At 38.7% G+C, this 20,324-nt stretch overlaps 4 protein-coding genes and 1 non-coding gene across 8 annotated transcripts; 2 read left to right on the top strand and 3 right to left on the bottom strand.

Moving 5' to 3' along the window:
• Nucleotides 1-380: 380 nt before the first annotated feature.
• On the bottom strand, nucleotides 381-4,005 carry LOC116055059 (ciliogenesis associated TTC17 interacting protein). Its single transcript, XM_036005047.1, has 9 exons — nucleotides 3,481-4,005; nucleotides 3,048-3,233; nucleotides 2,875-2,930; nucleotides 2,648-2,734; nucleotides 2,183-2,355; nucleotides 1,973-2,095; nucleotides 1,098-1,174; nucleotides 848-915; nucleotides 381-667 (listed from the first exon to the last, which is right to left on the bottom strand). Exons 1-9 carry the CDS (start codon nucleotides 3,599-3,601, stop codon nucleotides 479-481), a joined length of 1,080 nt encoding a protein of 359 aa, XP_035860940.1. The 5' UTR covers nucleotides 3,602-4,005; the 3' UTR covers nucleotides 381-478.
• LOC116055060 (granulocyte-macrophage colony-stimulating factor receptor subunit alpha-like) lies at nucleotides 3,203-13,361 on the top strand. 3 transcript variants are annotated; one of them, XM_031306814.2, is made up of 11 exons: nucleotides 3,203-3,278; nucleotides 8,805-8,867; nucleotides 9,654-9,727; nucleotides 10,147-10,199; nucleotides 10,302-10,459; nucleotides 10,616-10,791; nucleotides 11,860-11,993; nucleotides 12,128-12,272; nucleotides 12,476-12,581; nucleotides 12,750-12,831; nucleotides 13,026-13,350. In XM_031306814.2, the coding sequence occupies exons 3-11, from the start codon at nucleotides 9,661-9,663 to the stop codon at nucleotides 13,098-13,100; spliced, it is 996 nt and encodes a 331-aa protein (XP_031162674.2). In that variant the 5' UTR covers nucleotides 3,203-3,278; nucleotides 8,805-8,867; nucleotides 9,654-9,660; the 3' UTR covers nucleotides 13,101-13,350. The 3 variants fall into 3 exon arrangements, with proteins under 3 accessions (XP_031162674.2, XP_031162673.2, XP_031162675.2); XM_031306813.2 differs by having other exon boundaries at nucleotides 10,126-10,199; XM_031306815.2 differs by lacking the exon at nucleotides 3,203-3,278 and adding an exon at nucleotides 7,015-7,059 and having other exon boundaries at nucleotides 8,803-8,867; nucleotides 10,126-10,199; nucleotides 13,026-13,361.
• Nucleotides 4,365-7,057, bottom strand: LOC116055058 (caspase-8-like). The gene is made up of 6 exons (XM_031306811.1): nucleotides 6,955-7,057; nucleotides 6,134-6,495; nucleotides 5,969-6,000; nucleotides 5,563-5,662; nucleotides 4,907-5,456; nucleotides 4,365-4,721 (listed from the first exon to the last, which is right to left on the bottom strand). Exons 2-6 carry the CDS (start codon nucleotides 6,471-6,473, stop codon nucleotides 4,571-4,573), a joined length of 1,173 nt encoding a protein of 390 aa, XP_031162671.1. The 5' UTR covers nucleotides 6,474-6,495; nucleotides 6,955-7,057; the 3' UTR covers nucleotides 4,365-4,570.
• trnae-cuc lies at nucleotides 7,565-7,636 on the top strand. Its single transcript has one exon. It is a non-coding gene; the product is annotated as a tRNA-Glu (tRNA).
• A 3,006-nt stretch (nucleotides 13,362-16,367) lies between the features above and the next one.
• LOC116055064 (SH2 domain-containing protein 1A-like) lies at nucleotides 16,368-19,846 on the bottom strand. 2 transcript variants are annotated; one of them, XM_031306817.2, is made up of 4 exons: nucleotides 19,503-19,846; nucleotides 17,711-17,771; nucleotides 17,488-17,635; nucleotides 16,368-17,278 (listed from the first exon to the last, which is right to left on the bottom strand). In XM_031306817.2, the coding sequence occupies exons 1-4, from the start codon at nucleotides 19,652-19,654 to the stop codon at nucleotides 17,232-17,234; spliced, it is 408 nt and encodes a 135-aa protein (XP_031162677.1). In that variant the 5' UTR covers nucleotides 19,655-19,846; the 3' UTR covers nucleotides 16,368-17,231. The 2 variants fall into 2 exon arrangements, with proteins under 2 accessions (XP_031162677.1, XP_031162678.1); XM_031306818.2 differs by having other exon boundaries at nucleotides 17,488-17,632; nucleotides 19,503-19,835.
• Nucleotides 19,847-20,324: the final 478 nt, after the last annotated feature.

Genomic DNA, 20,324 nt, shown 5'->3' with positions numbered 1-20,324 from the left:
GGTCCAAGACCAGTCTACACAAGTGCCCTACAGCTCTTGGTTTTACCTGTTTGGAGAAGGTTTTACCACGCCTTTCATTGTGTATTTTATTTTTTACATTTTACACTTTTATTTTGAAGACTCGCTTTTTCCTAGTTTCACTGACGGATGACAAACATAGCTAACTTAACTTGCCTTAACTGCTTTGATTGGGAAAGTACCAAAACGAAACCACAACCACTGTTTGAAACAAACCACTTTATTCAGATCACTAAAGTTTTTTTTTTTAGCTCAGATGAAGTCTCAGGTTTAAAAGTTATTGGTCCTCTCCACCAAGTTTCCTTTTGTGCCACTAGTCATCTGTCACTCAGGACAGGAAAAAAGACAAGAGCATAACCAAATGCAATTTTAAGATGTAATCTCAAGTTAAAAGGATAAATAAACAGAAAGCTATACATAAAAAAGGCTGCTTTTAGCATGTGAGCCCTGAGGTGTGCTTTTAGAGTGAGGGGGCTTCCAGGCTTGGTTCTGGAAGACGTTGGGAGGCAAAAGGGAGGAAGTACTCCCTAGCAACCTGGAAGACGTCATCTGGTTTCCTCAGCAGCAAAAACTGCAGGAAGTCAGATATGAGGGCACGGATATCTGGATGCTGTCTCAGGTATGAGGCATGGTCCGCCTTCAGCTCCTCCTGCCCCAACGAGACATAAACACACATTCATATCCTTCTCTGTTCAAAGGATTTGTAGAGTAAGATGATGGGAGTACGATGATGGGAGTAAGAAGATAAGATGTATGGGAGGAAACATTATTATTCAGGTACAGTTAGTCTTAATACATGTCTTAATCATATGAGAACATTACTGGTTACCTTTCTGTCCAAGAACTTGGAGCGCATCTGCATGTCTTCTTCCCAAACCAGAGGGATCTTCTCAAAACCTACTGTTACATGCATACACACACACACACACACACACACACACACACACACACACACACACACACACACACACACACACACACAAACACACACACACACACACACACACACACACACACAGAAACAACATCATTGATTCTGTTTCATTGGAGGAACAGTTTTTATGTGTGAGCTTGGTTACCTTTTTCTAGCTGTGATGGCAGCTGCAGAATCTTCATGGTGATTGGTGATCCCACCTGCACTCTGCTGGCCAAGTGCCTGATCACAGAACATAAACTGCTCAAAAATCATTTATCAAGTCATATTGTGACATTTGTTATCAAAGTGATTTACAGAGCCTGCAAGTCATAAATGCACACTCATTTACATTTATCTTTCATGGGTCTCATTTCCGGACAAAATCCACTTACAAGTTTATACATTTTTGTTTACACTTAGCCTTGTATATCCATGTGGTCTACTGCTCCCTGTAGACCACATGGACAAAATATACACACACACACACACACACACACACACACACACACACACACACACACACACACACACACACACACACACACACACACACACCAGGACTGATAAACAGTGCAATAATAAAAAAAAATGTGACTGTGCAATACTGTAAATACATTTTACTATTTCACTATTTATTCTTTTTACTTATATTTATTTATTGTCTGGTTATCTGTGTCTTGTTTTTTTCCTCAAATCCCTTGCTGTTGCAACAGTGTGAATTTTCCCATTGTGGGATTAATAAAGGATTTTGAATCTTGAATTTTTGAATCTCTGGTAGCCAGATCACAAATAGGATTTCTATGTTTGGTTTTCCAGACTACATGCAAACCACACACAAACTTACCACAACATTAAATTTGATTAATCATGCTGTCCTAAACACAGGTATAGTCCTTTTAGGAGCTTCAAACACTAAAAGAATTGTAACAGTGTACGCAATCAACAGTCGTACCCTGTTTGATCCACAGCGGTGGGCAGTGAGAGACTGTCCAATAAGTTTAAGAACCTGTAAACGTACTGTACAGTCATTGAGCTTACCCATCAGCCAGGAAGTAGCACTGCCAAGTAGTGGAGCTGTCCTCTACAGAGTGAACAATCCTCTCCAGCCCAAATACATCCATGGTCTCACCCCCAACCTCCAGCTGTTTCAGACCCAGCTCACTCTGACCACAGAGAAACAGATTTCAGTCAGAGTTCACTATTCAAACAACACAAAGAATGACCAAGAGGTCTCACTGGCATAATTACTTACAAAAGTTTGTGTGGACGATGTGTAATCCCTGGTCGAAGGAGAGGAAGGTCATGTGTTCTGGCGCCTTCTTTCTAAGAGCGATCAGGCGCATCAGCAGAAAGTTGGACCCCTCTGTAACCAGCCCTCTTAGTTCAGACATGGGATAGGAAACATTCTCCTTCGCTGTCTCCTGTACCAACACAAAAAAGATTTACCAGTAATTTCACAACAGCAGGTTTCTTGACATCTCCAATGGTAAATGTTTGTATAAAACAGTTTTGAACTGTTATTAGAAAGACATTCAGATCCAGATTGACTTTGCTTGCTGTTTCAGATTTTAGGTTTTTAACCACGGTGAAGGTCATCTTATTACCATCTATTTCACATATAAATGTTTAAAAGGCCCTGGGATGAGTGAACCCTAATGTTGTTTTATCAGGGTTAAGGACAGTTGATGGCAACTCTTTAGTTTCTTATCTCACCTCTCCTACAGTGGTAACTTTATCGATCACCATCTGCCCGTTATGCTGCACCATGTGACACCTCTTGTCCAAACTGTGGCCCTTAAGCTGAAAAGATAATTTAATGTGTTGAAAGACAGGGGATACAAAATAAAAACAGACAGAAGTGGCATAAGAATGAACGGAAAGCAGGCGCCACACTTGCATTTGTTAAAATGAGACAGTATGGGAAGTTTGCAATGACCCACCTTGACATACTCATGGTAATCTTCCTCCAGCACCTCCAGGTCCGTGGTTATGTAGGCTTAAATGGACAATGAAGGCAGGACAAAGGACATGAAGACAAGGTATGCTCACACATCTGTGAAATAGACAAAACATTGGAGGCCAACCTGTCTTTGCAGCCCCTGCCTGCCCTCACCTGTCACTGTAGTTCCACAGGGGGAGTCATCAATGGCTCCCTGGCTCTGAGCATGCAGCAGCATACAGGGCTGCTGGACTCTACGGGCAAACTCCACCGTCACACTGAACTGCCCCAGGTCTCGGCCCCCCTCTGACACAGTCACCAGAGAGTCTGGAAACACACACTTCAGCAGCTCTGCAGGCTCTGAGGGAAGTGGGGCATATTCAAGTTTGAATGTGAGCCACAAATGGACAGTTTAAAATATGTCTAGAGCTTATTTTCTATTTTTGGCTAACGTTAGGTTGGCCCTAATTGATCCAATTTTCAATTAACGTTATTTGTCTGAGGACTCAACATGTGCCAAAACCAGGTGGCGCTAACTCTCAGGCGTAGCCTACGCAGTTTCTTTCTGACCCTCTCGAATTGCCAACAAAGTACACTGACAACTCACCAATGCTGGACATGAACGTGATAGCTTCGTCAGAGGATTTCAACTTCTCTCCGAGGTCTAGTCCCTCAATGCCCGCTAAGGCTCCGGCAGGAGTCTCGTCTTCCAGCGGGGCCTCCATCATTGGCAGATACTCCCGGTAGTAAAGTAAGTCTCAACGTAGTTGGAACAGCTTTATGAGACAAGACTGTTGTTGCCACAAACAGATTGTTTTTGTAGTTTTTATGGCAAGCAGTCTTTTGATCTTACTTCTATCAAAGATCCTCTATACCGTCTCTGCTTCTATCATGGATGTATTACATATGCTAATATGCAGCCTCTTTTCCGACACGGATACGACAAACACATTCCAAGTTGTCAGGGCAACGACACTGCAGTACCGTAAAGATGGATGTACATGCGCAACCGAATTCCCACCAAAGCAAGTGCACACAATTCCATAATGTGTGTTGGTTGAATACGTTTTAAAATCCTCCATGTGCTTTAGCTAATGTTAAAAATAAAAATAAAAGCCTTAAAATAACGTAAATAGACGGCGATTCTTTAAATAAAGAAATGCTAAAGAATACAATGACAAATGGCTTTTTCTTTATCACGCAGTTACTGGTTGATATATTTTTGGCATCTATTTTAAAAATGTTCATATATAAAAGTACTTATGCTGCAAAGCTGATTAATAAGAAATTCTCTAAGCCATAAAGAGTTTGTCCAAAAAATATTGCTTTATGAACACTTTCAGATATTGAATATGCATTGATAAATCTAGGAGGCAATAATAACAGTTTTTACATTAGTAACTTATTTGTTAGATATGTAAATGTCACCAGTATTCTTTAGGGCTTCTGTTTGTAAAAAGTTCCCCCCTCATTAAAACCTAAACCCACCAGTGATGATCAAAAAGTTTATTTTGTGACACAAATCTGTGACAATAAAAAAGACAATGATTCAATGTGATGATTTAAAAATATAAGATTTAGAATACTAAAAAAAGATTGAGTACATTTTAAGAAAACCCTTACCCTGAGTTAATTATACACCCTTAATTAAGACATAAAGTACATGTGTATGCATGATTTTTTTTGGTGATTAAGCTTCATTTGTGATGTGGAGACAACACAAGGCTCTTCCTTAAGGTGGACCTAATTTCAGGCATCTGCTTTGCTGCACCAGGCTTCAGTGTGCAGCCCTCTTTCTGGGCTACTTCATTATTCACGCGGTGGAGGATGGTGGTAATGTCTTCACTCCTAAAACAATATACAGTGTAGGAAAACATATTACTATCCCTATCAGGGCACATTATGATCAAGACAGGTGTACAGTATTAACTACGTGGTAATGATTATATCATCAGATCTACAAAATACAAAATATTGTAGATATTTTATGCCACAGGACTAACTATATATTTAATTTTGAGTTTCACATTTACCTTGGACAGCCCTCCTTTAGCTGCTGACACACGGATTGGATGAACCAGCTCCCATTTGTCATGTGTCTGAATGATAGATGATCTTCGACAGTGGCAATGGCAACCAGAACATCAGCTTCCTCAGGGATGAATGGAGAGTGAGAATCATCATCAGTCTGCAGACATGGTTCTAACACTCCACGCTGTATCTGCCCTCCCTGGCAGGCCTGGATCAGAAACACTTTGGGCTTGCCAGTGAGGGTTGATTGGTTGGTTGCCTTGAAAGTTCTTTTTATTTGTTTAATGGAGAGGGGCTGCAGATCAATCCCTAGGACTTCACCCTTCCTTCCGTGACTCAGAATACAGCAGATGAAGGCATCGCCATGCTTAGGAGCCTCTTGAAGATCAGTGAATCCGCTGCCAGACCACTCCGTGACATTGAACTCCTGCAGCTGAGCGAGGTTGCTCTGAGAAGCAAAGCATTTCAGTGCGCGATCCATCTGGTCCTTGGTTTGGTCTTTACACATCAGCACTCTGAACCCCAGCCAGCTGAACACCTCTGCCAAACTTTCTGCAGGGGATTTAATAATAATAATAAAAAACAATTTAAGCTTCAACCACCAACTAACAGGACAATATTAAATATTAAAAATGTGAATCTCTACTCTGTAACATACCAGCATCTTTGTTGGTTCCATTTCTTGCTTCATCCGGGAAATTCTCGTTGTTTATGATCACACAGAGGCCGCTAGGCTGGCTGTTCAACTCATACTGCTCCTGAAAACAATGGAAACAGTTTGACACAAACACATAACTAAGAAACTAACCTGGAGTGGATATTTTTTCCATTTCAATATTTTATGCTTTAAGACTTTTACTTAAGAGGTACCTTTTATTTTCTTTACTGGTTTAAACCTTATGAAGTAGGCTATGACAATATATTACAAAGCGTATATTCTGTATGTTAATATAGGATCAAAAGCATGTCTTGTGTCTCTTAAGCAAAGCCTAACTAAAAACACTGACTCAAGCTTTGTAACATAAAGTGTGCTATTTCAATATTAGGTAAAAACCTCACCTCACCTTTCGCCTCTTGCTTTCTTGTGGAAGAACATCTGAGGAAATCAGATGGAAACAGATACCTCTAAAAATAAACCCTTAAGCCGGCAACTTTATGTGAAACACACAATGCTGGCATGAGTCATTTCTTTACCAAAACTATGTATAAATATGTTAAAATAGGCCTACCTCCGTCGACAGATGAACGCTCTTGAACAGGCGTATTTAAAAGGCAGGTTTTATTCAAGTGTATGTTCTCCAGCTCAGGGTAAGTCGTTTTAATGTCCTCATCGGTTTGCAGCAGTTTCAGGAAGGCGTTGCAGGTGTCCTCTCCTTTGTTCATGATCTTATCAACGAGCTCAACGACGTGGCCCTCTACATCTTCTTTGTTTATGCTTTTAAGGTTGTTGTACTCCCGCGTAGTTATCAGTTTTTTTTCATGAACTTTGTTGAGGATAAGCCTGTGGTCTCCACATAGAGTCGTCTGAATGGCTGTCTTATTACGTCTCACCGTGTCTTTGGCTGACATGCTGAATCTGACAAAGAGAAATAGAGACAGAAAGAACAAGTAGCCTATAGTAAAGTACACCAGTTATTATTGGGGGTTGAAAGCTGAAATGTATGCAAAATATTGTGATACCACTGACAATTAATAACGTTGTAACGTTACGTTAGCCTACTCGTGAGGGCAGATTAAAGCAGATTTCTAATCACAAATACAGCAGCAAAAAGTAAGTCCCCAAAATGTGTTATAGCTTTAACATGTAGTTGGTAGGCTAACGTTACTAGCTAGAATGTATGTTAACTTGTGTTTGTTATTTGACATGTAGGCACAGACTGACGTTAGTCAGAATTTAGTTAACTTTAAACGCTTTTCTACGATAATGGCATGCAAAGAGCTACCGCAAGCTAACGTTAGCCTACTTTGAAACTGTAATAGCCGCAACAATACAGTAATTACCTTAATATTTGATTAGTCTTCCGCCCTCTTTCAGTGGACTGGGACAGTGGTGAATACCCTGTCCTCGTGGCGCGTAACAGTAGCAGGGCTGCTTTCGTTTTCAAAACTCGGAGGTCAGAGATCGCTTAGAAGGCGTTGGTCCTTACCTGAACAAAGCTGACGTCTCTGCACAATTTGCAGTAACTACAAGTTATTCAATTCTTCATTCGTCTGTTCAGGTCTAATGTGCCCTATGCAAGCAAATAACTGAGTAAGTAGGAATAGGATGCATCGACAGATTCAGACAATGGAAGTGTGTGAGCGTGGTGCTTGCCCACCACCTAGTGCTGTAGTAGTGATTGTAGAAAGTTGTAAATCCGGCCGAACAGTCTTGATTGTGGTCGATGGTGAGTGAGGGAAAACAGCTAGCGGTGTTTTTCTACCATCGGCCACAATGATCAACATGAGCCTTTGACGCGCCGCAGTGAAGTTGAAGTAGCCTACTGAAAAGTTTATGCTTTATTGGAAGTGATCTCGGTTTTAAAGAGAAAGTGGTCAGAATTGAGGACTAGTGGTTGGTTTGACAAGATAGACCGCCTACTACCATAGACTGCAAGAACAGTAGAGATACATTAGGCCAGCTCGTATAAAGAAAATTCTTTAGTTAGCCAAACCGTTCTTCCCTGGTGGTCTAGTGGTTAGGATTCGGCGCTCTCACCGCCGCGGCCCGGGTTCGATTCCCGGTCAGGGAACTGATTTTTGCACAATTATATTTGTGCTCTACTCATATAGCTATGCCGACGATAACATCAAATAATATACAATCATCAAATTCATGCTATGGGAATCTTCAGGAAAAGTAATTTATTAGTAGAATTGTTTTCATTTTGTTGTAAGCCCAAATATTTTATATTTTCAGTTGCTATGGAGTAGCAACCTGCTGGTAGTGGTCATGTGTTGTCAAGGGAAGATGTTTGGAACCTCTTACCATCCTACAGAGAAATATTTAAACAACTTTAGATTTTGAATTACTGTACAAGTAGCCTATAGCTGAATGAAAGTCATCCAAAACAGTGGATAGCACATAAGTGTCCAGTTCAACAGATGTATATAAACGATTTTAGAAATACCAAGATCATTAATAACAAGTCCCACCATCACACAAATACACTGGAAATTTGACCGAAGTACGGAATGTGGACTGGTAGCTGGAGAGATCAACAACACCCCAGTCCTTTCCTGCCTGGCATGGAGCAAATGACGAATCATAAAAGGCCGGAGAAAGTCGGATAAGTGTTAGGTGACACCTAGCAGAGAGTAGAAAAAACTGTTCAAAACATCCTTTGACTTGCATTGGGAATCTAAAAGCTTTAGCTCACAGGAATTTCTCTAAAATACGTTTACTTCATTATTTGAAGTTTTGGCCATGTTTAACATGAAAAATCTGACTTTACAACATTGTAGATATGACAGAAAATACGGAAAAGCACAATATGTCCACTTTAAAACAATTTTTGTAAGTCAGCTGCCTGTTAAATTTTACTTTCTTTCTTCACAATTCCAGGAATAAAATTCTTTATTTATTTATTGTTGATAACATTTTCAAAAAATACTAAATGTATTTAAGACATTAAGGATTCTGTAATTGTTTGAGAGTTACAGATATTTCTAAAAAGGTTACTGATTTTGTAAGGTTTAAAAATGTAACCAATTTCATTAATTATTTATTAAAAGGTTATTGACTGAGTTTTTTTACTTAGTTTTTAGTGTATGTACCAGTAACACATTGCGTCAGATGTAACCATAAAAGCTGAAATGTTGTAGTGTATGTTATAAAAATACGAATTAAGAAACAGGAAGAAACCCAATGTTTCCTGAAGCTTTGTACAGTATGTGACGTCATGCTTCTTCTTTCCCCAGAAATGTGTCATTGTCTTCAGTCCGACACCGACATTCAGCGACTGAGTGGACGAACAGCAGGAGGTAACGGCTTCTTAGTAATGCTATTTACAATCATGGTGCTTCAGATGTTGTGTTAGATTTAATTTAATAGCTTATACTTAGAATAGCTAATCATGGGTTTATTTATTTAGCATTTTTGAGAGAAAGTGGTATAGCTGAGTGTGTTAACAAACCAAAGCACTAATAACTTTTCACTTTTGTTCTTTTTTGTGTGGAAAATGTAAAAGTTTTTGTAAGTAGTGGAAATGTGTATGTATGTGTGTAAACTCCCAATTAAATGTAATCAAGAGGAGAATTAAGACTAATATGAGAAAAGCTGTTTGTTTGTATTTGATTATGAGATGTCTTACTAGATAACAGTCACTAAATCATTTACTGTACCATTTAAAAAAGGGGAAGTTTGAACAGCCAGGAAATTACTTATCGTGGACTGAAATGACAGCTTCTCTATGAACTGCATGTGTGTGTGTGTTTGTGTTTGTGTTTGTGTTTGTGTTTGTGTATGTGTGTGTGTGTGTGTGTGTGTGTGGGCTTGTTTAACTATATTTGTGGGGTCCAAAAACCGGGAGTCCAGTACTTGTGGGGTCCCGACAGCTTTGTGGGGCCAAAATGCTGGACCCCACAAGTTAAAAGGGCTGTTTGAGGGTTAAGACTTGGTTTTAGGATTAGGGGTAGAATTAGGTTATGGTTAGGGTTAGGGTAAGGGGCTAGGGAATGCATTATGTCAATGACGGGTCCCCACAAAGATAGTGCCACAAACCTGTGTGTGTGTGTGTGTGTGTGTGTGTGTGTATATAAAACCCTTAGATTGGCTATGAAGCTGTTTCCTGTCCATTCAATACTTTGGTCCAGTTTGCTGGTTTTGTGTGCATCCCAAAATGGTGGGTAACTTTTGACCACACACACACACACACACACACACACACACACACACACACACACACACACACACACACGTTTGATGCGTGAAATATTTTTGGCTATCTTGCTTTCATCAGGGTGGTGTCGCAGTTTCCGCTTTCCTTGTATACAGCCACCACCCTGATTAAGAATACACCAAGATGTTGATGAATTACGTAAGCATGGTGTACTGCAGAAAAGAATGTGCAAAGTGTTTTAAATTTCAATGGACTGGCATTGATGCCCACACTGGTCTGCACATTGCTGGCTGTGTGTGTGTGTGTGTGTGTGTGTGTGTGTGTGATTTCTCAAGTCAAGTTAGAATTTGACGATCCATGGCTTTTATGTAATAGTGTTTTTCTTCATGCTATAACTCTAGATATATGTCCTCTTTTAACAGAGACAGAGGCCAGCAATCCAGATGTCTGTCAGGCCAAATATCCCTCTGGCGATGTGAGAATCACCATTTAACTTTAACTTCCAAAGGCCACAGATAAGACAGATGTAAATTTAGATTTTTATATTCGGTTCTTTATGTTTGTGGAACTGTTTCAGATCTATGATCACAGTACTTCAGAGCAAGAACATTATGTAGAGAAGGATGAGGTGGATGAAAACAACTTTCGCTGCCTCCTTTACCCAACAAATATACTCAACTGCTCCTGGTCATTTCCCACTTTGCAAAAGGATGCTCAGATCTTTGTCAATATCAGGTTATCATTTTATTTTACAATATACATTTTTTTTTAAATAACACATTACTCACAAAGCATAGATTCGATGAGTATTTATAAATATGAATGCATATTTACAATAAAAATGTATAAATTGTTTTGACTGAGTATCAATTTATCTGTCTATTCACCTAGTGTGTGTGATGATCATGGAGCAGGTCACTCTCTGAACCTTTCGTCTGAGGAGAGAGTCGGATCAATGTCTTCAATTCTGCACGCACATAAGGAGTTGAATGTAATCCTCTGTTTTAACATAACCCTGCACGACAAGTGGACAGTCTACGCCTCCCCTTTCGACATCAACATGCTAGGTAATACTCAAAGACAAACACTGTCATTGAGTTGAGTATTTGCAAATGATAATACTACAGATGGTATTCAATGGCGTCCACTGTTTGAATAATACACTAGGTAGCCCTTTTTTTATAGATTATATCCAATGATTCTTTAACAGTGGACAGAATCCCATCACTCAAAACCACAAATGTGAACCTCATAGTGGCGCTGTGTGATAACCGTGAATGTCTGGATTAAATCCTTCAAGTAGATGTTGAGATATTTTACTGAATAAGTGAAAACTTTGACCTGCTGGTGGCGATACAAGACTAGTCAGGGGATTAGCAAAGTTATTAGGATTTCTGCTCTGGGCACCATGAATGTCTGTACAACATTCTGTGGCAATCCATTTAATATTTGTTGAGATATTTCAGTCTGGACCAAAGAGGTGAACAGACAGTCCAACAGACAGAGCGGTATTGCCATCCATAAAGTTGCCACCATGGCTAAAAATAAAGCATATTATCTATTTTGTGTTTGATGATTGAATACCAAACTAGATTTCCTTCCAACTTAAATGTACCTTCCTATATCGTAAAGTCCAGAGAGGCCCATCACAGAAGTCTTATTGTTGCCAGGGGAACAAATCTTGACTTTACAAATGAATGTTGGGGCTCCTGCTGGGTAAAATATCATCAATGTTTTTTTAAAAATACTATTTAAAACTTTATTTCTATAACATTATGACCTTGTTCTCACAATCTAGCTCCCCTCCCCAACAGACTTCCTAATAAATTGTCATACAAATGTTTTTTTGCTATTTTTTTTCTTCAGGTGACTAAACTGTGCCCATTTCCCCATTAATAGTTGATTGTTTCTATGGTTTGTGTGTGTAGTTTATCCAACATATCAGTGGACTGATGGTAGGCTGACTGGCACTTTGTTGGTTAATTGGTCACATGCCACCTATTAGGTACATATTCAATTTGGTAAGCTGAATGTTCAGGTTAGGTTTGCACTGTATGTTGTAAAGAGTCTACAGCAGACCTGAATGTAATCTTTTATCAATGATTTTATTGATTTTGTGGTTGTGTGTGCCACAGAGGTCCTGTCTCCACCCCAAAACATCTCTGCATCAGTCAAAAATGAAGGACTAGTAGTGACGTGGGGTCTGCCGCACAGTCATATAGACCCTAACCCCCATTGCTTTGAATACCAGCTAGACATGGGTGACAAGGTACAGTACAGACAGTATGTAGAAATGAGATATACCATTTAGTGCATTATGTCCCGGTGCACATAAACAAGAACAATGTAAAAGAAGTGAACCTACTGAGTGTTTCCTGGTGAATCTTTATCTTTTAAAAACAGGAAAGATCCAAAAACTTAACCGACCAGCTGTCATATACAGAACCCAATCCAGATCCTACCAGCACCTACAACGTGAGGATGAGGACAAGAAAGAGTCACGGATGCCAAGAATCTTCTCAGTGGAGTGACTGGAGTCGCGCCGTCAGTGAGTGCTATTAAAGTCATCTGAAATAGTGGTTTTACCAAAGGCTGGTGATCTTTTATCATCTCCATCCACCTGCACACTATGTTACATTTTCGGTCTGTATTTGTGTGTGTGTGTGTGTGTGTGTGTGTGTGTGTGTGTGTGTGTGTGTGTGTGTGTGTGTGTGTGTGTGTGTGTGCGTGCATGTGTGTGTCTGTTTGTAGCGGTGAAACAGTCATTTTACAAACTCAACACTCTGGTGATCATCTCAATTTCACTTGGAATACCCATGATCCTCCTGGCTGCGCTGCTGCTGGTGCGCCATCAGAGGTACTGTAGTGTCTCAAAGTTGACTAACCTGTTGACTCCTGCGTGACTCACACACACACTCACATATATTTTGATCAACTATTTGTTTTAAAACTAAATACATATCAAGGCTCATTTGTGTGTGTGTGTGTGTGTGTGTGTGTGTGTGTGTGTGTGTGTGTTTTTCAGGGTAGCTAAGGTTCTGTTTCCTCCGATTCCTTGCCCCCCGCCAAAGTACAAATATTTCCTGGAAAAAAATGACACATTCAATGTAAGTAAACATACTGCACGCACACACACACACACACACACACACACACACACACACACACACACACACACACACACACACACACATATACACACACAGAGAAAGAGACACAGACATTACACACTTTACCACTCACCCAAACACTTTACCACTCACCCAACCTCAAACACTTTCTGTGTGTGTGTTGTTTCCAGCTCTTCCACCCTGCCCCATCGGCTGAGCCTGTAGAGGAGATCACAGAGGTGGAGGACACAGAGCAAAAGCCTTGATAGATATAATAAAAGCAATATGTGAAGGACACATTCATATTACATTAAGTTGTGTTTTTAAAAGTATACCAATATGACTGCAAAACACACTAAAGATCTCAAATGTAGGAAGCTTTTGCTCTGCTTGGTCATGGACTTTTTATTACTGAAACAAAGGGAATGTTGTCAGTTGATTCTGCCAGAATTAGCTGATGAGCTGCTTCTGAAATGTATACCTTTTTGCTGTGAAATAAAGATTAGTGATGCACTATAATATCATGTGCTCATTTAAAGTGAAATAATGTATTCAATCTGTATTTATGCACGGTTCAATGAGAGCAGTTCACACACTTGGGAGCCAACAATGCAAATAAAGCGTTTATCTGTGTTTTAAGCCCCCAACATCTAGGATTAGGCAATGGTTATGTTAAAGGTTAGGGTCAAGTTTAGGTGCCTTGAAGTCAACGGTCGCAGCGCTGCCTGGAAGCTTGGAGCTTAAAACACCATTGAGAAAATAAAGCACAAGGATAAAAAGTTTAAGGCATTTTTTTAAAAATAACAGCAAACCAGATCTTGCATTATAGCGCTATCCCTTGGAAAAAAAATGCCTAAAACAAAATATGCAAAATAAATCAGGAATAGAATTCCGAATTATTTGACTTTACTAGAAATTTGCGTATTGCCTTTAACCATCTAAGTTTTTAAACAAGGTGAAACTTAACAGCTTAAGTTTTATTAACAGTGAGTGGTAAGTTGAAGCAGTAGACAAATTAAGTTTACATTAGTAGTCATTACTAAAAATCATTAGTAAACATAAATAACTTTTTTTCTGGAGTCATGTCTAAAATAAGCATTTTAAGTTAAAGCTTTAGTGTGTAACTTTTTGATATTAATGAACATCTGTTTCATTTAAGCCATTGCCAAATTGCTACAAAGCTAACTAAGACGATCAGCTCCACAAAAGTCTCTCTGTATTTCTCAGCATGGCTATGTTCAGAAAATTGTGTCTTCCGGCGACTTTCGAAAATCAAGTGAAGATAATTATCTCTTCTGAAAAGTCCATCATGTTTTTTTAATCAATTCCGTTGTCATCACCTAGAATTCCTCATGGGGGAGACCAAAACTACACATTATAGTTTTTTACTTTATTACAGAATAGCTTTAAGAACTACATATCCAATACATTTGACCCAATAAAACAGAAAGGATACAATACACACATAACATTGTTGGTTACAATGCATTGTGGTGCAACAGTTCCTGATTTACCACCATCACTGCCCAGACCCCATCAGTCCCCAGCCGGGTCTCGGTCATGGTGCAACAATAAATGTAGATAAAAATGAACACCAAATCAACCATACAAAACTAAAACCCAGATAACATAAATCCACACCCAAAACATTAAGAGAACATTATTAAAACAAACTTTAACTAGGACTGAAACCGTTCAGAACATACATTTTTCCCATGAGTCTTTGTATTGCTTCAGTGCATTTACAGTTCCAATGACCCCGCCCCTCCCACAGAGAAACTTAACATCCTTAGTTATCGCTGCTTAATATGATCTGTGCACTGCATACTTAAGCTGATTATTACAACAATTATTACAAATTCTAACTATAACAAATTACAATTATAACAACTTATGTGATTTAGTAATGAATTTGGTTTGTAACAAAAAAATAAAAGAATAGGTAATGACCACTAAAAAGTTTAATTACAACTAAATCTGGGTTTACAGTGTATAAAATCTAAATTTCAAAGGCAATATCACATTAAAAATTAAAACCAATAGTGGACAATAATGCAACTGAATGTCAGCCTACTCCTTTAGTACAACTGTATATTTGATGAAAATACAAAATGTATAATACAATTTATAAAGATATACTCAGGCGGTCTCCATGTTTACTGTTTACACGTTGACTGTTTACTGGGAGTTTTTACTTCAAACTACAAAATACTTATTTTCATATAGCCATGTTACAAATAACATGAAGTTTCCGAAAACATTGAAATCGCAATAAACACATTTAATATTTATCAATATCCAGCTAATCCTTTGTTAGCGCCATGCATGGAACGTGTGATAACAGTGGAACTAAAATAGTGGATACCGCTCTCAGACAATGTGCCAGGCTATTCTCACTCACAGAAGGCATGTGAGTAACTTAATCTGCCGTTTTTGGCTAAAATAACATAAGCCATGGTAAAATATTTTGACAAGAACAGAGATTTATGTCGTCGTCATGGGTTTTGTTGTGTTAAGGTTCATTCAAGTGTCATTTTATAGCTTGGACTTTATTTTCCAATGATACTAAGCATGACATGGGACAGATGACAATCTTTTTATCACAACTTCTTATATTCACAAACTTTCTATTTGTACAATTTTGGGGCAAAATGAAATGAAACACTGCAATTGACAAAGCAAAAGATAACTTTTAGCTGCAGCAGTAATAGTAGTAATAGTAGTAGTATAGTAGTAGTGGTGAGCTCAGTCTCTGGCTACATCTACACTACTACGTTTTCATTTTTAAGCATCATTTTAAGACAAAAGCAATCTACGTCCACACAAGTTTGAAAAAGGTTCCATAGCAGAACTAATCTCCCTCCATATTAACACCGAACACACTTTGGAGAAAGAACAACAATGGCGAAAAGTAAGAACAGGGATGTATTTGCTTGGACTGACGACGAGGTGGGACTGTTACTGAAAGGTAGGTAAGCCTACCTAAGACCACACTCCAGACTACAAAACAACCCTGGAGTTTTTACACCAAAACTGGGGCAGCAGTGTTTCCAAATGTCAGTTTTATGGGCTCGTAAATGCTGGAGTAATGTGGACACAAGGCGTAAACGTAGCAGTGTAGATGTAGCCTCTGACACAAGTAAAGATGAAGCTCTGCTGAGCTTGCTGCAGCGCTCTGATAGCAACCACATTATTGTGTGTTCAAGTCAAATGGTAGCCTACTTTCTGAGGCCACAGTCATGGGTCAAAGTTGTTTATTCGCTGTATGACTGCGTGGTGCACAAAGTATGTTTACTGGAACACTTTACAGATACTTCAGACTGAAAATATTTAAGCTTGGATTCAAGTTTGCAGTAAGTGAAGTCTCAAAATGTGATAAATCTGACAATTTGACTGCTACAAAGTAAGTGTTCACAGTTCAGTGGTTAAGAGGAAATGTCACAGAGGAACTCTGAAGAAAACAATGTTTCAGTCTGGCAGATTGACATATATGTTGAGAACAGCAAATACACATTTTCCTTTTTTTAAAATTCATACCAGATTAAGATCAGTATGAGCTCATTATAAGACCTGAAAACTGTGTTTGTAGGTTGGATATCGCCAGTGACTGAGAAGAACCTGGTGTTGCAAAATAAATGAAGTCAAATTTCACATTTCCTGTGCTGCTTACACTCTCTGTTCTGCTACAGTGGCTTCAAATAAGATAAAATGCATGCAGACAAACCACACAGATTAAATAGATCACTGTACTCAAGGGTGACTTCCCCAAGCAGATATAAAACATAAAGGCCATCAACTCATTGTCTGTGTGTTTGCAGACAAAAAAACAATTACAATACATCACCACACAACTATGTAAAACCATTTTTCTTTTATCACACAAAACATCATAAGACACACAGATGACCAGAGACTTATTACTGAGGCCATTAGTTTGGAAACCATTTGTGTATTGACAGGCAAACACAGCCTTCCTCACACACAATAACGGACCACATATGAAGGACATAGGTCTTCTGAAATAAAACCACAGCAATAGAGATAGTGTGTGATATATTTGCACAGCATCTTTTCTTTTCTTTTTTTCCCCATACTCACTCGAACAGCAATTTAAAAACAGTTCAAGGTCTCTTGAATACGTGGTAAAATATGTACTTGTAATTGACAAGGTTTGCATACACTACAGTGGCCTCTTTTTGATAATCTTGTCAAATGTAATACACCGAATGGGAAGTTTTTGTTTTAAACTTATACTAAAGTGACTCAATTATTGATTAAGAAAGGAAAGAAAAAACCCTGCAAAAATATGACAGACAGTACACAGATCCTTGATGTGCCACGTACTGTTACTCCCATCTTGTTTGTCCACCTGATTAATGGCTTCGTTCTGTCAGGCTTCAATAGACTGAGCTGCTGCTGCTACACGTTTCCATGTAGACAAACTCTGTGGAGGACACCATTGATAATGTGTTAGAGTTGAGTGAGTACATGAGCCACTAGCCACGACAAACATTTCAGAGTTGAAAAGAAACTCACTGTGTGTATCTTGTGTGTGTTTGTGCCTGTGTGAGTGCATGGACCATATTCATCTGTAGTGTAACAAGTGTGGTGTGTGTGTGTGTGTGTGTGTGTGTGTGTGTGTGTCTGTCATACCTTGTCCAAAGCTGGTGTACTGTAGCTGGGTTTTGTCTAGTGGGTTTGTGAGGGGGGCTATACCGACATCTGAGCCCATACCCCTTCTGTGGCTCTCTATCAGTGTTTCCAGGGTCCTAAAACTCTGCCGTCTGACTCCTGAATCCTGCTAATCACACAAACCATAAATATCATCCTTGTGTGTGCGAGTGTGGACATCTTCTTCTTGAAGATGTTCACCCACCTGAAGACACCAGCCCTCAGTGGAGCGTACAATCCTGTAGGTGTGCACAAACGGCGCTTTCCTGCAAAACACCAAGTTTAGGAATTTTAAGAGATATGCTGTGAATGTGTTAAATCTGAAACTGTGTACTCACATGTTGTAATAATTAAATGTAACGAGAGATTGTATGTGGGTCTGGGGGCAGAGGCTGAACTATTTCAGTTACGTGTTCAGCACACTGGTGATAGGATACATTATAGGCAGTCTTTAGGAACTCAATTGTCTTTTTTCTTAATTTTTCTATTTTTCACTCGCTATTATAATTCTGTTTGTCTTTCAAAAATGTTGTATATGGATTCATTATGTAAATATGTTTCAAAGTCTGGTCTACTCACATTTTGAAGCACTGAGAAAAGTTTGAAGATGCGAAAAAATGTCATGACTTATGGCTGTAATTCTTATTATCTAGACCTTTAAAATATGGTATGTAGAATGGAGTGTAATAGAATACATTTACTCAAGTAATACGTAAGTACAAATTTGAGGTACTTGTACCTTTCTTGAATAGGCCCATTTAATGCTACTTTATACTTCTACTCCACTACATTTCAGAGAGAAATATTGTACTTTTTTTTTTACTCTACTCTATTTATCTGACAGCTACAGCTACTGGTTTCTTTTCAGATCAAGATTTTATATGTCAAACATATAATCAGTTTATAAAATATGCATATGCAGAAACAAACCACCCAGCAGTACATACAGTTGTTAAAATAACCATGTTCAGATGATGCTACAGTAATGCGGCTTAGACATTCAGATGCTGCTCAGACAGTAATGAATCAGGAATCAAATTCTTATAATAGTTTTTAGCAGTAGATTTTGAATGCAGGACTTTTACTATTAACAGTATGTTTTTATTGTGGTGTTGCTACTTTTACTAAGTAAAAGATCTACTACTACTAAGAGTACTTCTTCCACCACGGTCAGTATGTTGTTGTGCATGTTTATACCGTTCTACTTTAGTAAAGTGAACATACTGTAGATTTGGATTTCCAGTTATTTCTACTTTAAATTGTTTTATTTTTCAAATTTTGTAATTGTAATACTACTGTAAGTTGAGTACTGCCGTGGAGTTTGTCGATGGCAACACAAGACCTCCAACAGCTTCAAATGCATTTAGACAAAAAATAGACTAGTCTCCCATTGTTCAGATCAGGTGTGTCTGAAACTGTAGCTGATTTTAAATGTCTTTTTATGCCCAAATACGTGTTTACATGAAAAGTGTTTAAGGCGCCTATAAATACATAATCGAATGAAAATGCACTCAAAATATTATTAAAGAACAATTCAAGGTTGTAAAAAAATATTGTTTCACTAAAAATACAGCATACAATTGTAATAATTAAAACTATGATACAGTCTATTTACAATTTCAATTCAATTCAATAAAAATAAAAAATAAAACTTTACAATTTACATGTTAATTTATTATTACAATTTACATGTTAACTTATTTGATCCCACCTTGTTTATGTGCATTTTTCTTTGGAAGTCTACAGTACGTATGCCTGTAAATCATTGAAAATATTAGTAATTCATAGTATTACAAATTTCTTTTATGAGCTATTGAGTAAAAGCTCGCATCAGCATGTCTGCACACGAGATAGAAATAGTTATGTTACTATAAATAAAACATGCTCAGTGTATTCACTGGTGAGTAGACAGCTTCAATGAACCAACACACTCATAAAGGTGTCACATACTGTACATGAATTTAGCTAATCGTTGTACAACCACTCTCACAGCTCACCTCACACACAGACAGTAGGCCCCCTGCACGGTCTCGCTGTCTCTCAGCAGAAAGCTTCCATCGTGTCCAAACCTCTCCAGCAGGCTCTCTGTGGCTCCGCTTCCAATTCTCCCGTAGTAAATAGACCGGACCAGCATCCCTTCCCTCTCCATGTTGCCTGTGAGAATGGCACCCGTGTGTGTTTAAGGGGATGAGAGTGCATCAGGCTGTGGCAGCAGATGAGTGTGTGAAACGCTGAGACAGGAAAAGCTTTTCTGGTTTTCACGCTTTTTTTTTTTTGTCGTGCAACATGCACTTCACACCTCGTGCACTTTGCCTTACCAGAATAATGGCTTTTATCTGTCGAATGCAAAAGTATATTTTTGGCTTCATTGACATGTTTTTTTTTTTTTTTTATTTGGTCACAAAACAAAACAAATACTCTTACATAACACAACTAATTGCTCAGTCCTGCTCCATAATTTGGCCTTTCCGATAACCCCTGTGTGTAAACAGGAGTTTTTATCACTTAATGTAGCCTAAATTATGAAATGAAATATTGTCTGTTGGACTGTGACAGCAGTTACTTTATTACACCATCAGGGGTGTGGTGCAGGAAAACACTGTTGAGATTTAAAAGCTGTGTGAAAGTGATTTATGATAAAGTCAGAAGACAGAGGTTTATGAGTTTCGGCAGACAACCCCCCCCCCCCCCCCCACCCAACCAATCCACCCACCCACACATGCACAAAATGGTGCTGTCTCCAGAGCTTTTACTCAAAGACAAGAAGTATTTCACAGCAAATTTCTTATTAAAGTGGTTACATGAAGTCCTTATTCAGC

Source organism: Sander lucioperca, chromosome 9 (assembly GCF_008315115.2).
Source record: "Sander lucioperca isolate FBNREF2018 chromosome 9, SLUC_FBN_1.2, whole genome shotgun sequence".
NCBI lineage: Eukaryota > Metazoa > Chordata > Actinopteri > Perciformes > Percidae > Sander > Sander lucioperca.
Note: the sequence above shows the minus strand (reverse complement) of the source record. Positions and strands in the feature narration are given on the sequence as shown.

Excerpts from the sequence above, each read along its gene's own strand:
- LOC116055059 (XM_036005047.1), bottom strand. The coding sequence starts at position 3,601 with ATGATGGAGGCCCCGCTGGAAGACGAGACTCCTGCCGGAGCCTTAGCG. Across the intron at positions 916-1,097 it reads GCCATCACAGCTAGAAAAAG|GTTTTGAGAAGATCCCTCTG; the intron begins GTAACCAAGCTC and ends ATGTAACAGTAG. Across the intron at positions 668-847 it reads CCAAGTTCTTGGACAGAAAG|GAGGAGCTGAAGGCGGACCA; the intron begins GTAACCAGTAAT and ends TCGTTGGGGCAG.
- LOC116055058 (XM_031306811.1), bottom strand. The coding sequence starts at position 6,473 with ATGTCAGCCAAAGACACGGTGAGACGTAATAAGACAGCCATTCAGACG. Across the intron at positions 5,663-5,968 it reads AAGAAAGCAAGAGGCGAAAG|GAGCAGTATGAGTTGAACAG; the intron begins GTGAGGTGAGGT and ends CATTGTTTTCAG. Across the intron at positions 5,457-5,562 it reads TGGAACCAACAAAGATGCTG|AAAGTTTGGCAGAGGTGTTC; the intron begins GTATGTTACAGA and ends AATCCCCTGCAG.
- LOC116055060 (XM_031306815.2), top strand. The coding sequence starts at position 9,661 with ATGAAGCTGTTTCCTGTCCATTCAATACTTTGGTCCAGTTTGCTGGTT. Across the intron at positions 10,200-10,301 it reads CCAAATATCCCTCTGGCGAT|ATCTATGATCACAGTACTTC; the intron begins GTGAGAATCACC and ends GAACTGTTTCAG. Across the intron at positions 10,792-11,859 it reads TTTCGACATCAACATGCTAG|AGGTCCTGTCTCCACCCCAA; the intron begins GTAATACTCAAA and ends TGTGTGCCACAG.
- LOC116055064 (XM_031306817.2), bottom strand. The coding sequence starts at position 19,654 with ATGGAGAGGGAAGGGATGCTGGTCCGGTCTATTTACTACGGGAGAATT. Across the intron at positions 17,636-17,710 it reads CTGAGGGCTGGTGTCTTCAG|CAGGATTCAGGAGTCAGACG; the intron begins GTGGGTGAACAT and ends TTGTGTGATTAG. Across the intron at positions 17,279-17,487 it reads GTACACCAGCTTTGGACAAG|AGTTTGTCTACATGGAAACG; the intron begins GTATGACAGACA and ends TGTCCTCCACAG.